This window comes from Strix uralensis, chromosome 5, assembly GCF_047716275.1.
Source record: "Strix uralensis isolate ZFMK-TIS-50842 chromosome 5, bStrUra1, whole genome shotgun sequence".
In the NCBI taxonomy this organism is placed as follows: domain Eukaryota; kingdom Metazoa; phylum Chordata; class Aves; order Strigiformes; family Strigidae; genus Strix; species Strix uralensis.
Window position 1 is genome coordinate 55198959 of NC_133976.1, and position 15966 is coordinate 55214924.

At 52.5% G+C, this 15966-nt stretch overlaps 5 protein-coding genes across 5 annotated transcripts; 2 read left to right on the forward strand and 3 right to left on the reverse strand.

The window, feature by feature from the left end:
• The first annotated feature begins 8349 nt into the window (after positions 1 to 8349).
• LOC141944390 (histone H4) lies at positions 8350 to 8760 on the forward strand. The gene has a single exon (XM_074870912.1). The coding sequence runs from the start codon at positions 8362 to 8364 to the stop codon at positions 8671 to 8673; it is 312 nt and encodes a 103-aa protein (XP_074727013.1). The 5' UTR covers positions 8350 to 8361; the 3' UTR covers positions 8674 to 8760.
• A 920-nt stretch (positions 8761 to 9680) lies between these two features.
• LOC141944389 (histone H2A type 2-C) lies at positions 9681 to 10411 on the reverse strand. The gene has a single exon (XM_074870910.1). The coding sequence runs from the start codon at positions 10133 to 10135 to the stop codon at positions 9746 to 9748; it is 390 nt and encodes a 129-aa protein (XP_074727011.1). The 5' UTR covers positions 10136 to 10411; the 3' UTR covers positions 9681 to 9745.
• A 573-nt stretch (positions 10412 to 10984) lies between these two features.
• Positions 10985 to 11492, reverse strand: LOC141944388 (histone H3). Its single transcript, XM_074870909.1, has one exon. The coding sequence runs from the start codon at positions 11481 to 11483 to the stop codon at positions 11073 to 11075; it is 411 nt and encodes a 136-aa protein (XP_074727010.1). The 5' UTR covers positions 11484 to 11492; the 3' UTR covers positions 10985 to 11072.
• Positions 11493 to 12617: 1125 nt separating this feature from the next.
• LOC141944391 (histone H2A type 2-C) lies at positions 12618 to 13348 on the forward strand. Its single transcript, XM_074870913.1, has one exon. It carries the CDS (start codon positions 12894 to 12896, stop codon positions 13281 to 13283), a length of 390 nt encoding a protein of 129 aa, XP_074727014.1. The 5' UTR covers positions 12618 to 12893; the 3' UTR covers positions 13284 to 13348.
• Positions 13349 to 14268: 920 nt separating this feature from the next.
• On the reverse strand, positions 14269 to 14916 carry LOC141944392 (histone H4). The gene has a single exon (XM_074870914.1). The coding sequence runs from the start codon at positions 14665 to 14667 to the stop codon at positions 14356 to 14358; it is 312 nt and encodes a 103-aa protein (XP_074727015.1). The 5' UTR covers positions 14668 to 14916; the 3' UTR covers positions 14269 to 14355.
• Between the last annotated feature and the right edge of the window lie 1050 nt (positions 14917 to 15966).

Below are 15966 nucleotides of genomic sequence, written 5' to 3' on the forward strand. Positions count from 1 at the left end.
GATGCCCTGGAGGAGGTTGAGCAATTGTCCACCTTAACCGGCCTCTCAGAGGACCCCTCAGTGGTGGGGTCGCTTAAGGTTGAAGAGCAGCGAGTGCCAACTGCCACCAAGACGGTGCACCGGCAGCAGTACCGCACTAACCGAGATTCCCTGGTCCCCATCCATCAGCTGATCCGTCGACTAGAAAGCCAGAAGGTGATCAGCAAGACTCACTCACCTTTCAACAGCCCTATATGGCCAGTGAGAAAACCTAATGGTGAATGGAGACTGACCGTGGACTACCATGGCCTGAATGAAGTTACGCCAGCGATGAGTGCTGCAGTGCCGGACATGCTAGAGCTCCAGTATGAGCTGGAGTCGAAGGCAGCCAAGTGGTACGCCATGACTGACATCACTAACGCATTCTTCTCCATCTCAATAGCACCAGAGTGCAGGCCACAGTTTGCGTTCACTTGCAGTGCTATCCAGTACACCTGGAATCGATTGCCCCGGGGGTGGAAACACAGCTCCACCATTTGCCATAGACTGGTCCATACTGCACTGGAGAAAGATGGGGCTCCAGAACACCTGCAGTTCATTGATGATATCATTGTATGGGGGGACACAGCTGAGGAAGTCTTTGAGAAAGGAAAGAAGATAATTGAAATCCTCCTGAAGGCTGGTTTTGCCATCAAGCGACAGAAAGTTAAGGGGCCTGGAAGGGAGATTCAGTTCCTAGGAATAAAATGGCAAGATGGGTGTCGCCACATCCCAATGGAGGTGATAAACAAGATAACAGCCATGGCCCCGCCAACCACTAAAAAGGAGACTCAGTCCTTCCTGGGTGCTGTGGGGTTCTGGAGGATGCACATCCCAAACTACAGCCTGATTGTGAGCCCTCTCTACCACGTAACCCACAAGAAGAACGATTTTAAATGGGGCCCAGAGCAACAACAAGCCTTTGAACAAATTAAGCAGGAGATTACCCAGGCAGTGGCTCTCGGGCCAGTCCGGACAGGGCAGGAGATTAAGAATGTGCTCTACACCGCAGCCGGGGAGAATGGCCCTTCCTGGAGCCTTTGGCAGAGAGCAGATGGGGAATCCCGAGGCCGACCTCTAGGCTTTTGGAGCCGGGGGTACAAAGGCTCTGAAGCTAACTATACCCTGACTGAGAAGGAGATACTGGCAGCATATGAAGGAATTTGAGCTGCCTCAGAAGTGGTCGGCACTGAGACACAGCTCCTCCTGGCACCCCGACTGCCGGTGCTGGGATGGATGTTCAAAGGAAAGGCTCCCTCCACACATCATGCAACAGATGCCACGTGGAGTAAATGGGTTGCGTTGATAACACAACGGGCTCGAATAGGGAACCTCAACCCCCCAGGATTAGTGGAAATGATCATGAACTGGCCAGAGAGAAAAGATTCTGGGATGTCAACAGAACAAGAGGTGAAATGTGCTGAGGAGGCCCCACCATATAACGAGCTGCCAGAGGAAGAAAAACAATATGCCCTGTTCACTGATGGGTCTTGCCGCATTGTGGGAAAACATCGACGATAGAAGGCTGCGGTGTGGCATCCCACACGAGAAACCACTGAAGCTGTTGAGGGACAAGATGAATCGAGCCAGTTCGCAGAGGTGAAAGCCATCCAATTGGCTTTGGAGATTGCTGAGCGAGAAAAGTGGCTGAGGCTCTATATCTACACTGACTCATGGGTGGTGACAAGTGCCCTGTGGATGTGGTTGCAGCAATGGAAACAGAACAACTGGCAACGCAAGGGCAGACCCGTCTGGGCCGCTGAAGTATGGCAGGACATTGCAGCCTGGGTGAAGAACCTCGTTGTGAAGGTGCGCCATGTGGACGCCCATATACCCAGGAGTCGGGTATCTGATGAACATCAACATAACTAGCAGGCGGACCAAGCTGCTAAGATCGAGGTGGCTCAGGTGGACTTGGACTGGCAGCGTAAAGGTGAACTGTTCATAGCCCGGTGGGCCCATGAGACCTCGGGCCACCAAGGCAGAGATGCAACATATAAGTGGGCTCGAGATCGAGGGGTGGACCTCACCATTGACACCATCGCAGAGATCATCCACAGATGTGAGACGTGTGCTGTGATTAAACAAGCCAAACGGGTGAAGCCCCAGCAGAATGAAGATCGATGGATGAAATATAAGTATGGAGAGGCCTGGCAGATCGTCTACATCACACTGCCACAGACCCTCCAAGGCAAGCGCCACGTGCTCACAATGGTGGAAGCAACCACTGGATGGCTCAAAACTTATCCAGTGTTCCACGCCACCGCCCAGAACACCATCCTGGGCCTTGAAGAGCGAGTCCTGTGGCGACACGGCACCCCAGAGAGGATTGAGTTGGACAACGGGACTCTTTTCCGAAATAACCTCATAGATACCTGGGCAGAAGAACACGGCATCGAGTGGGTCTACCACATCCCCTACCATGCACCAGCCTCCGGGAAGATCGAGCGCTACAATGGACTGTTAAAAACTACATTGAGAACAATGGGGGGTGGAACCTTCAAACACTGGGACACACATCTGACAAAGGCCACTTGGTTAGTGAACACAAGAGGATCTGCCAATCGAGCTGGCCCGGCTCAGTCAAAACTTCCACGTGTTGTAGACGGGGATAAAGTCCCTGTGGTGCGCATGAGGGACCTGCTGGGAAAAATGGTCTGGGTTAGTCCTGTGCCGGGCAAAGGCAAACCCATCCACGGGATTGTTTTTGCTCAAGGACCTGGGTGCACCTGGTGGGTGATGCAGAAGGATGTAGAAGTCCAATGAGTACCACAAGGGGACTTGATTGTGGATGAAAACACACCGTGAATTTTACTGTGCTTTTGTTAATTTTTCTTTGTTAATGTTAATTGCTAAATGGCAACTGGATGTGACGCACATGGTATAGAATAAAGGGGTGGATTAAAGTTGTGGTGGTTTAGTCCCTGCTGGGGTCTGAGACCACGGGGCCGCTGCCCCTCCCCCACAAAGGGAGTGAAATGCAAAGCCCTGGGGCTGAGATAAGGAAAGGTTTAATACAACAGAGCAACAGCAACACAACAAACAACAACAATAACAGTAACAATAATAATAATGAACAGCAAAATATCTACCAAATCAGCAGTGAGAAGCGCGATGGCATTACACACGTGTTAACCGACCCGTCTCGCTTCGGCGCCAGGATGTGACGTCCTCATGATATATGAATAACCCGGCTAGAGCTCTCCTCCCCCACTGCTGGGGAAACTTAACCCTATCCTGGCTAAACCAGGACAAATACTGTGCCGGCGTTAGTACCGTTTTTAAAAGTGCCAGCCAATTCCATGGGACCAACTGATATCCATGAGCGATTGCCTCCAGTATACCTGTTGTAAATGAGTTTTGAAGCTCGTCCTCATTAACGCTTTTCTGTAGTTCTTTAATAACAAAAAATTGCAGTCCTCCACAACGTGGCTGATGTCCTGGCTCATAGATTACAGGAGCAACAATCTTTCTCGCCATGTCCATATCCCCTTGCGCCAAGGCTTCTTGCCTCACTTTTACCCACAGATCATCCCCAGCTAAGGGAGGACACAGGCCAGGTTTTCTTTTAGGATTTAAGGTGTCAGGGCCTAAAAGGTTATCACAGTCTACAGGCTCAGCATATTCAGCGGCCCCAGCTGGTAAAGCAATGGGTGGGGGCGATTCTGTCTGAGTAGTACCTAACTCTCTGTTCCTCAAATCCTTCATTTCGGCAGCCGCATGAAAAAATTGAGCTACAGCAGCATCAGTAGCAGTGTCAGCTTTCATAGTTTCCAACATCTTTTTAACTATTCCCAAGTCTGAGTTGCCTTTCGTATTTGAGAATTTCTTATAGTGATCACTTGTCATAGTTCTCCCCCCAAAGAGTCCCAAAGTCCTAGGTCAAACATATTTTGTGGTCTGAAAAAAGGTTCAGTCCTCTGTCCCCATTTTAATAATCTGGACAGCGCTTCTGAGTTTATTGATAAAACCCTGCCGGTCCACTAATCTCATTAAAAACCCCTGGATCGACTTTTGCTCCGCGGATACTGCGCTTCCCCTGGCTGCTCACCTTGTGCGCACTTTCATCTCTTTTTCTTTGTTTCTTCACCCTGCAGCCGTTTCTTCCCTGCCTTGTGTTTACCTTCTTTAAGAAGGGCGTTGTCCCCACTGTTGACTGAGTCAGTAGTACATTACTTCGATCACACTGATAGCACATCACGTCGGTCGTATATCACGTCGATCACATTGATAGCAGATCATGTCGAAGTCACCATTTGTGGGGACGAAATCCTGTGCAGACCACAGGAGACGAGACCACAGACAATCAATATGATTGGAAGTCAAGCTCAAAGCTTTATTAGCAAGCAAGCCCTTATATACTCTTGTGCCTTCTAAAAATATCAGCAAGCCTTTACATATTCTTGTGCTTTCTAAAAGTAGCTCCCCTCAGTACTTTCCACAAACATTGCTACCCGCACACAGCCAGTAGATAAGTTCCTGCTTTTGCAATTCCAAAAGGTCCCTTCTTTATCAGTTTCTTCCTTAACGAGCACATTCTTTTCTTCTGGCCTTCTGGTAACTATTTCTTGTTTTCAGACTTCGTTAATCTTCTGCCCAAGTGCTGGTTGTACTTTTCCATTGTCAGTGTGGGCAGAAAGTTCAATAAACCAGCATGCACACCCACACCCTCTGACTCTTTTATTCAGTTACATTTTGCTTTTGGATGTTCAAACATAGTATCCTAGAAGTATCCAGGTATTTGGACTGCAATACAGAAAGTGGATTTTAATTTCTCAGCCGCTGTAGACTAAAATTGAAATTTTCAGCCACTGTAGGATATAAGCCAAAACAGAGAGCATGTGCATAGGTACAGTGGAGAGACTTCCCCAGGCCTTGACATTCCATTATTTCTTCAGGCAAAGTTGTATTCGGGTATTGCCATTCCATCCACCTTTCCTTCAATTCTTAGAATCAGCAAGTGTCAATAAAAACACTGAAATATTTTACTGAAATGTTGCTATTTTCTTTCCAGGAGATAAACACTTTTTATGAATTAGCACAGGCCCATGGAGAGAGTCTACCCAGAATTTCTTTAAGAGGTTACTAGGAAAAAACTGAACCCTTGACAGAAGAATGTGATGGGTTCAGTTTCTGCATCAAAACCCTACACCTTCTTTGGATCAATTCAACTTTATGCAAACTGCTGATTGTAATTGGATATCTACCTTTGCTCCTATTCTAAGGAAGAATGGAGTAGGTTATACCAAATGATTGTTGACTGTGTTTTAATGCCCTCTTTCAAAGCTGACGCCAAGCACAGTGTCCTAATGTTCAATAAATCATGAACCTCTGTTTTCTTCTGCTTAAAGGTCATAGGCTCCCATTGTTGTCCTCTATGCCTAGTGATATTTATTTTCTTGAATTACTAGGAAATTAAAAATGCCCTGTAATAAATGTTGATGCAGTATTTTCATTACCACCATGCAAAACAAACAGCAGCCAATTTCTTCACTGTGAATTGTGGCTTCCTCAATGGTGAGGATCTTGGTTTGGTTGTAGAGCAATCTTATTCTTCTGACAAAGTTCTGGATATAGACTGTAGCTCATGGTGAGGTATACATGACAAAATGTTCAGAAGAGTCTGTATTCCACATTTGAAAGACATGTCAAAATTTTTTTTTTTTTTCTATATAACAGAACATGCCTCATTGTCAGGAAATGGAACCATTTTTTAAATCACAGAAACACCATTCAAATACAGATGAAAACTACTTCTCTGTGTTTCAGCCTTTGTCCACTAGCTCTCTTGAGAGGATGGAAACCCTGCTGCTCAGCATGCAGAAGCTCCAATGGACTGGAACTTTTAATTTTTCTTTCTCTCATGTGGAGCAAGAGCAGTTTCTGACACAACATTAGACCTAATGGCTGCTGCTGAAGTTGACTGAGTGGCACAAGGATGACAAGGATAAGAAGGAAAAATTCACACTTTGTCAACAGTATAGATCTAGTAATAATAAGTATGGCCTAGAAAAAAATCATTTTCCAGGTCACAGATTCCCAAAGCGGATTGAAGGTGACCTACAGCGGGTTTTTTTTCTAAAAATAATATTAGAGCTCCTTCCAGAATTGCAGGGTTAGGATGTGAATGGGACCTTCTTGCCCACAAGCGGTTATTGCTTTTTGGAAACTCTAGATACAGCACAGGCAGATAAAGTTTTGGCGTAGAAGTGAGGGAAGTCAAGGGTGTTTGTGAAACTTCTAATGTACTTAGAATTTTTTTTTTTTTTCTTTTCCTCCATGTGGCAAAAGAAGTACATGGAGTTCCCCAACTCCATTGATACCTGTTAGACTAATTTCTATTGTTGTGTAACAGCTGAAGCTATGAGGGCTGCTTTAGACCAATCTCTAGGTATTCCAAACTGAAAGGAATGTGTCTCTGCCTGCTTCAAAACCTACTAAACCAATGCTGTAGTTGTAACAATTAAAAAAAAAAAAAATTTCAAAAATCAAAGAGAAACTTCTAGGAACATATAAAGATTTTTTTTTCCTTTCACTTTCTATTATGTTAACATTAAATGTCAATTGGGTCTTCTGCTAAAAAAGAGTGACTTCCATTAGTCCGTTAATTCTTAAAGCTCCTCTTGTCCTTTAATACCACGGTGATGAATCTTTTAACTGAACCCTTACATAACACAAAACAATGGTTTATCTATAACCTAATGGCTTCAAACTGACAGCAGAACAATGCAAAACTGTCAAGAGAGCTTCCATACAATTTCGGGCATTTGAAATTCATGAGTAAACCCCAGAAATTGAGGGGACAGGGTATCACAGCAGCCTAAATCCTGTTGGTTTTTTCTTTTGTGAAGATTTTAACCCTAGCACATGTAAGGAGATTATCATGTGAATTCTTCAGCGTGTACTGAAGTAGAGAGAGTGGGGGAAGATAATCAGGTGAGTCATAACTGAGTGGAAGTGTAATTCAGAAGTGTCAAACACGACATATGCAAAACATTGCTTTCTAAGGCTCCACAAATTTGAAAGCATTTAGGGCCATATACAGGAACAAGGGCCAGGGCAGGCCTTTCAAAGTGATTGCTACTGTTTGCTGCAGTTGGGAGTCATTTTGAAATTCAGTTTAGAGCTGACATGCTCACATTTACATCTTCAATGCTGGTCCACACCGCTGAAATATAAAAAGGCCAACTTTACATTTGTAACATATAAATCAGAATTTCATCCCCATGTAAAAGTATTTTTGCTCTGATTTTCTAAAAACAACAACAAAACAAAGCCACAGACTGTGGTCTCTAGGCTGATGACCTATAAAGGCAAAAAGCTAAGAAGAAAATTGTAACAATTTAAATGTAGATAACCTAAAAGAACAAGGATAAGAATTAAGAAAAACGGTAAGAAGTGCTTCCGGAATTTTCACGGATCCTTAATACCATATTTGCTATTATTGGCCTATTGCTTTATAAATTATTAACAATTGACTAGAGATAAAGAATTCAAGGATTTCGTGTTATGAACAAAGGAAAACAAACCCAAACCATAAGATTATTTCCATTTTTGGAAATAATTAGTACTCGTAAGTGATAGTGTTATTTATTCACGAAAGTTAATATGCGAAAGATAAATATGTTGTGCTGTACGTATAGCAATACAGTCATATTCAAAGTATTCATGACAACGCTGTGAAAAAGAATAATAACCACTGAAGGTTCAAACTATGCTCCTAAAACTTATGTCATCTTGGGGAAAAAGGAATGAGAAAATGTCTGAAGAAAATGCAGTGATGACCAGCAGATGGCAGGACAGAATAAGACTGGCGAAGTCAACGGGAAGTGGCTCCAAAACTTTTACGGCACCGCTCTCCGGGGAGGGCTGCGACAACCCGCTCGAAAGATCCGCGGAGGTCGCACGACCCCCGACTCCCGCGCACGGGCGCGCTGGGATGAGACCACAGGGGCAACTGAGACGGGGCCCCGCCGCCCCCAGAGAGTGTCGGCCGCGGGGGCTCCGCTCAGCCCCTCGTAAATGTTCTGTGCGCCGCCGGCCCTCCCGGAAGGAAAGATGCCGGGAACCGGCGCTTCACGGGCACCGGGGCTGGGGGAAGGCGAGCGCGGCAGAGACAGACGCGGAGGCGGAGACTGGCGCGGCGAAGCCGGCGGGGACCTCGGGGAGGTGCCCGAGAGCGGCGAAGGCCCCGCCTCGTCGCGCCCGCGGACGGGGAGGGACGCAGGCCCCGCCTCCGGCAGCCGTGCCCGCCCCTGCTCCCAATCAGGTCGGACCTCTCGCCATAAAGATCGCGGCGCGACGAGCTGCCGCTCACAACTTGGGGCAAGTAAAAGCAGCGGAATGTCTGGCAGAGGCAAGGGCGGGAAAGGGCTCGGCAAGGGCGGCGCCAAGCGCCACCGCAAGGTGCTGCGCGACAACATCCAGGGCATCACCAAGCCGGCCATCCGGCGCCTGGCCCGGCGCGGCGGCGTGAAGCGCATCTCGGGGCTCATCTACGAGGAGACGCGCGGCGTGCTGAAGGTTTTCCTGGAGAACGTGATTCGCGACGCCGTCACCTACACCGAGCACGCCAAGAGGAAGACGGTCACGGCCATGGACGTGGTCTACGCCCTCAAGCGCCAGGGACGCACCCTCTACGGCTTCGGCGGCTAAAGCGCTTTGCTCCTGGACCCTCTCGAGAACCCAAAGGCTCTTTTAAGAGCCACCCACTTTTCCTCTCAAGAGAGCTGTGTCGTATTACTCGCTTTGTCTTGGGTTTTGCCCTGTCTTGGTCTCCCACGCTCCTCCTCTCATCCGCACCCAACCCCGTTTTCCTTGCCCAGCTGCAACCGAACTGGATGCTTACAGTTCGGCTCCTACAACTGCATCATTTCCCCTTCCCAGCCCTTCTGCCTCTTCTCTCCTTCCCACCAGCCGCTTTCGGGAGAGCTGCCGGGGCGCCCTGTCCTGCGAAGCGAGCAGTGTGCCAGGGCGTCCTCTTACCGAGGCGTTTACCGATGCCGGGAAGTGCTAGGAACCGCCGGCACATGAAGACCGAGCCGAGCGCCTCTTCAGCGGCTCTGTTTGAAAAAAATACAGGCCGAGGGAACAGTCCCCCTGCCGACACAAAATAAGGCAGAGCGCGGCTCTGTCTTGCCAAGCTCTCTACTGCAGGGCGGCACGTCCTCCGTTTCCTCCTGCCCGCTCGTGCCCGAAGGGACAAAGTTGCAGGGTCTCCACCGGGTTCGCTTCAGCCAGCGGGGTGTGGAAGGGGCCTCACCGCTCTTGCGCGGGGTGGGGGCTGGAGGCCTCCGCGGCTGGGACCCGCCTCCGGCGGGTTCAGCGCCCTCGTTCTTTCGAAAAGCCCGCGCGGGCGGCGATTGGCTCCGGCCATTCCCGGTCTCCGCTCCCCGCCCGCGCGCACCAGCAGGGCCCCGGCCCCGGGCACTGCCCATCCGGGAGAGCAGCACAATCCTCCCGACAGCCGCGGCGGCGGTGCGGGGCCCACGAGGGAAACGCAGGCTTCCCGGCCGCGACCGAGCTCTCCGGCAGAGCCGCAGTGGCCAGAGGGAAGAGCCCCGGCCTTCCCCCCTACCAAGCCAGCCAGCCTGCCCCGAGAAACGCGCACGCCGTTCCCCTGCCGCCCGCTCAGCAGCGCTTCACGCTCCTTTTCGAGACTGTGGGTGGCTCTGAAAAGAGCCTTTGGGTTTCGCTTCTGTGCTTGGGACGCCTCCCCGGCGCCAGTTTACTTGCTCTTGGCTTTGTGGCTCTCGGTCTTCTTGGGCAGCAGCACGGCCTGGATGTTGGGCAGCACCCCGCCCTGCGCGATGGTCACCTTGCCCAGCAGCTTGTTGAGCTCCTCGTCGTTGCGGATGGCCAGCTGCAGGTGGCGGGGGATGATGCGCGTCTTCTTGTTGTCGCGGGCCGCGTTGCCCGCCAGCTCCAGGATCTCGGCCGTCAGGTACTCCAGCACGGCCGCCAGGTACACGGGGGCGCCGGCGCCCACCCGCTCCGCGTAGTTGCCCTTGCGCAGCAGCCGGTGCACGCGGCCCACGGGGAACTGCAGCCCGGCCCGTGACGAGCGCGACTTGGCCTTGGCCCGCGCCTTCCCGCCCTGCTTCCCGCGGCCGGACATTCTCGATCGCTCGCTCACTCGGTACCAAACTCCCGCTGCCACGGGAAAAAAAAAACAGGTGCCTTGCCCCCACCCCGAGACCCGCCCTTATATCCCTTCCCCTTGCGCGGCCGGCGGCTCCTGATAGGCCGACGCGCCTATCGGGGAACGCGCACCCAATGGCGGAGAGAATCTCGTTCTGACCAATAGCGAGGGGCGCAGCGCCGAAAGGGCTCCGCCTGCCCTCTCGAGACACCCAATGACGAGGCGGGAGGGGCGGGCCTCAGCAGAAGCCTGCTCCCGGCGGGAATGCCCGGTCCCGCAGCCCGGACACGCCGGGCCGCGCCGCGCCGCGCCGGCCCTTTTTCGCGTGTGTTTTATCTTCTTTCTTTAACTGTTGGAAAGCAGCCGGTCGGCAAAGCGCGGACCGGGAGGGCGGAGTTGAGGCGGTAGAGAGGGAGAGACAGACAGCGCGGCTGTGTCAGTGAGCGGGGAAAGGCGCGGCACAGCTCCCCCCGTTATTTCACGCTGGGTCTTTGCCCCGCGGGAAGATTTCGCCCGTTTCCAGCACTAGGTCACCCCAAAGCTTTCCGACCTTCCAAAACTGTGCACACTTCTTTGCATCGGAAGACCACCACGGCTCGCTCCCTCTTGCCTGTCGTACCCCTCCCCACCCCCCCCACTGCCCCCTGCAAATGCATAAGGGAACACAAGTTGAACACGGACTCTGCACATCCTGCCTGATTGCATCTAAAAACGCAGTTACACTTTCTGTATCAATCATGTATTAGAACTTTTCAATAGCAGAAATTTAGACTAAGTTTTGTATAAAAATAAATTAGTAAAGGAAATATTACTAGTGTCACAGCTCGTTTTGTTGTTTATGGAGTGGCTCTTAAAAGAGCCTTTTTGTTGTTAAAGTTATTTACTATAATAGTTGGTCATTTTCTAAAGTGGATTATGCACGCTCACCGCGGATGCGGCGGGCCAGCTGGATGTCCTTGGGCATGATGGTGACGCGCTTGGCGTGGATGGCGCAGAGGTTGGTGTCCTCGAAGAGCCCCACCAGGTAGGCCTCGCTCGCCTCCTGCAGCGCCATCACGGCCGAGCTCTGGAAGCGCAGGTCGGTCTTGAAGTCCTGCGCGATCTCGCGCACCAGGCGCTGGAAGGGCAGCTTGCGGATCAGCAGCTCCGTCGACTTCTGGTAGCGCCGGATCTCGCGCAGCGCCACCGTGCCGGGCCGGTAGCGGTGCGGCTTCTTCACGCCGCCCGTGGCCGGCGCGCTCTTGCGGGCCGCCTTGGTGGCCAGCTGCTTGCGGGGCGCCTTCCCGCCCGTCGACTTACGCGCCGTCTGCTTCGTGCGCGCCATCCCTCTTAGTCAAAGTACTACGCTCAGTACCACTGACATCGTACCGCTACTCGAGGAGTTTATATAGCAGAGGTCCCTTCTCTGATAGGCGGATGTGGACAGGCTGGGTCTCATTGGTGGATTCAAAGTTTAAAAATCCCGCCGTTGCCTAGTACCGCCTAGCCCTCAGTCTTTGTTCTTTCTGTGTACCGCCTATGAAAGACATGCTTTTATAACTGATTTTTCATTTGCAGAAACCAGTCATATATTATTGATTTTAAACTTGTTTAAACAGCATGTAAATTACTAATTAAACTTCCTTTTTTGAAAAGTATTTTTTTTTGTCATTTCACTTTGAAATTTTCCTTCTTTTTGTGTGGCCGTTCCTGTGCAGTATTAAAAAGGAAAAAAAGTCTCTGGAAGATATAGTAATTTTTCTTTAAATACGTTGAAATGTTACAGAAACATACAGAATGTACAAGACAACAGAGGGAAAAAATAAGGCTGGAAAAATAAAATACTTTGGAAAGAATAATGAAAACCGGAATGATACAAAGAATTAATTTAAATAAAGAATGAAAAAAATCTTCCCTTTCTAGAGCGTATTAATACTACATGAGCACTTAAAGTGTATAAACGAAATGAGGACCTGAGAATGAATATAGGAATCAAAGGTTCTCGTTTAGTTTTAGATGCGATCAGGCAGGATGTGCAGAGTCCGTGTTCAACTTGTGTTCCCTTATGCATTTGCAGGGGGCAGTGGCGGGGGGTGGGGGGGGTGGGGAGGGGTACGACAGGCAAGAGGGAGCGAGCCGTGGTGGTCTTCCGATGCAAAGAAGTGTGCACAGTTTTGGAAGGTCGGAAAGCTTTGGGGTGACCTAGTGCTGGAAACGGGCGAAATCTTCCCGCGGGGCAAAGACCCAGCGTGAAATAACGGGGGGAGCTGTGCCGCGCCTTTCCCCGCTCACTGACACAGCCGCGCTGTCTGTCTCTCCCTCTCTACCGCCTCAACTCCGCCCTCCCGGTCCGCGCTTTGCCGACCGGCTGCTTTCCAACAGTTAAAGAAAGAAGATAAAACACACGCGAAAAAGGGCCGGCGCGGCGCGGCGCGGCCCGGCGTGTCCGGGCTGCGGGACCGGGCATTCCCGCCGGGAGCAGGCTTCTGCTGAGGCCCGCCCCTCCCGCCTCGTCATTGGGTGTCTCGAGAGGGCAGGCGGAGCCCTTTCGGCGCTGCGCCCCTCGCTATTGGTCAGAACGAGATTCTCTCCGCCATTGGGTGCGCGTTCCCCGATAGGCGCGTCGGCCTATCAGGAGCCGCCGGCCGCGCAAGGGGAAGGGATATAAGGGCGGGTCTCGGGGTGGGGGCAAGGCACCTGTTTTTTTTTTCCCGTGGCAGCGGGAGTTTGGTACCGAGTGAGCGAGCGATCGAGAATGTCCGGCCGCGGGAAGCAGGGCGGGAAGGCGCGGGCCAAGGCCAAGTCGCGCTCGTCACGGGCCGGGCTGCAGTTCCCCGTGGGCCGCGTGCACCGGCTGCTGCGCAAGGGCAACTACGCGGAGCGGGTGGGCGCCGGCGCCCCCGTGTACCTGGCGGCCGTGCTGGAGTACCTGACGGCCGAGATCCTGGAGCTGGCGGGCAACGCGGCCCGCGACAACAAGAAGACGCGCATCATCCCCCGCCACCTGCAGCTGGCCATCCGCAACGACGAGGAGCTCAACAAGCTGCTGGGCAAGGTGACCATCGCGCAGGGCGGGGTGCTGCCCAACATCCAGGCCGTGCTGCTGCCCAAGAAGACCGAGAGCCACAAAGCCAAGAGCAAGTAAACTGGCGCCGGGGAGGCGTCCCAAGCACAGAAGCGAAACCCAAAGGCTCTTTTCAGAGCCACCCACAGTCTCGAAAAGGAGCGTGAAGCGCTGCTGAGCGGGCGGCAGGGGAACGGCGTGCGCGTTTCTCGGGGCAGGCTGGCTGGCTTGGTAGGGGGGAAGGCCGGGGCTCTTCCCTCTGGCCACTGCGGCTCTGCCGGAGAGCTCGGTCGCGGCCGGGAAGCCTGCGTTTCCCTCGTGGGCCCCGCACCGCCGCCGCGGCTGTCGGGAGGATTGTGCTGCTCTCCCGGATGGGCAGTGCCCGGGGCCGGGGCCCTGCTGGTGCGCGCGGGCGGGGAGCGGAGACCGGGAATGGCCGGAGCCAATCGCCGCCCGCGCGGGCTTTTCGAAAGAACGAGGGCGCTGAACCCGCCGGAGGCGGGTCCCAGCCGCGGAGGCCTCCAGCCCCCACCCCGCGCAAGAGCGGTGAGGCCCCTTCCACACCCCGCTGGCTGAAGCGAACCCGGTGGAGACCCTGCAACTTTGTCCCTTCGGGCACGAGCGGGCAGGAGGAAACGGAGGACGTGCCGCCCTGCAGTAGAGAGCTTGGCAAGACAGAGCCGCGCTCTGCCTTATTTTGTGTCGGCAGGGGGACTGTTCCCTCGGCCTGTATTTTTTTCAAACAGAGCCGCTGAAGAGGCGCTCGGCTCGGTCTTCATGTGCCGGCGGTTCCTAGCACTTCCCGGCATCGGTAAACGCCTCGGTAAGAGGACGCCCTGGCACACTGCTCGCTTCGCAGGACAGGGCGCCCCGGCAGCTCTCCCGAAAGCGGCTGGTGGGAAGGAGAGAAGAGGCAGAAGGGCTGGGAAGGGGAAATGATGCAGTTGTAGGAGCCGAACTGTAAGCATCCAGTTCGGTTGCAGCTGGGCAAGGAAAACGGGGTTGGGTGCGGATGAGAGGAGGAGCGTGGGAGACCAAGACAGGGCAAAACCCAAGACAAAGCGAGTAATACGACACAGCTCTCTTGAGAGGAAAAGTGGGTGGCTCTTAAAAGAGCCTTTGGGTTCTCGAGAGGGTCCAGGAGCAAAGCGCTTTAGCCGCCGAAGCCGTAGAGGGTGCGTCCCTGGCGCTTGAGGGCGTAGACCACGTCCATGGCCGTGACCGTCTTCCTCTTGGCGTGCTCGGTGTAGGTGACGGCGTCGCGAATCACGTTCTCCAGGAAAACCTTCAGCACGCCGCGCGTCTCCTCGTAGATGAGCCCCGAGATGCGCTTCACGCCGCCGCGCCGGGCCAGGCGCCGGATGGCCGGCTTGGTGATGCCCTGGATGTTGTCGCGCAGCACCTTGCGGTGGCGCTTGGCGCCGCCCTTGCCGAGCCCTTTCCCGCCCTTGCCTCTGCCAGACATTCCGCTGCTTTTACTTGCTCCAAGTTGTGAGCGGCAGCTCGTCGCGCCGCGATCTTTATGGCGAGAGGTCCGACCTGATTGGGAGCAGGGGCGGGCACGGCTGCCGGAGGCGGGGCCTGCGTCCCTCCCCGTCCGCGGGCGCGACGAGGCGGGGCCTTCGCCGCTCTCGGGCACCTCCCCGAGGTCCCCGCCGGCTTCGCCGCGCCAGTCTCCGCCTCCGCGTCTGTCTCTGCCGCGCTCGCCTTCCCCCAGCCCCGGTGCCCGTGAAGCGCCGGTTCCCGGCATCTTTCCTTCCGGGAGGGCCGGCGGCGCACAGATTTTTCTTCTCTGAGAGGCCGAGCGAACCACTGCTCAGGGAGCCTGCGGCCTTGAGGCTCCCGCGATCGTTTTTAAGGTCATGCTGAGCATGTTTCATTAGCTCTGAGGTCACATCTCAAGGACTCGGTGGTGATGCTGAGAACTGGCTGCTAAATGTAAGCACTGACAGGTCACCTTCGTGGCCTTATGCTAGTATTTGGCTTATATGCTGTGAAGCATCAGGAAAATCACATCCATGCCTTCACCTCAGATGACAAAGAAACATGCATGTTTTTCTAGAAGCCGACCCTCAGATGCCCGTCTCAGACTATACTGTCACTGGTGAGTCCACAAAGGGCTTTTTCAGCATAGAACTGGACAAGACCCTTTATTTTCTATCCTGTGTCTGCACTGTTTCTTCATATTGAGACATCCTGGTCACATTCAAAAAGTATTAGAATTCCGTTTAGATCACTGCTACTAACTGGATGAAAATTAGTCGTGTATGTCAAATGCACAACAAAAATGGCTACGTTATCTATGTGCATGTGTACCTCCATGTTTTCAAAGGCCTAACATCATTCTGAATGAATAGATACTCTTTCTTTCATGTAATATGTTTTCCTTTTACCAGTGTACATTGCCAGTGACAACATTTCTCTTTGCTATTTTGGTACAACCTCATGACTCTGAAAAATCAGTCATTGTGATTGTTAAATCCATAACTCATTTCTGCTGGCTATCCTTGTGATCCTCCTTTTGTAGCTCGGGGCCTACTGGGACTATGAGATTAGTGTAATTCCAGTATGGAGAATGAGCACGCAGAGACAGAGGAGAGCCCTTCAAAATGAAGGAGTCAGGGAGATCTTTGTGAACTCTGACAACCCTTTGTCTCACTGACATTGGCATTTGGTTCTGCTTCCGTCACAGTGACTCCAGGAGGGAAGGCCTGTGTGAGTGATGGGATCTAAAAATATAATGGTGACGTAATTCTTTCTCAGC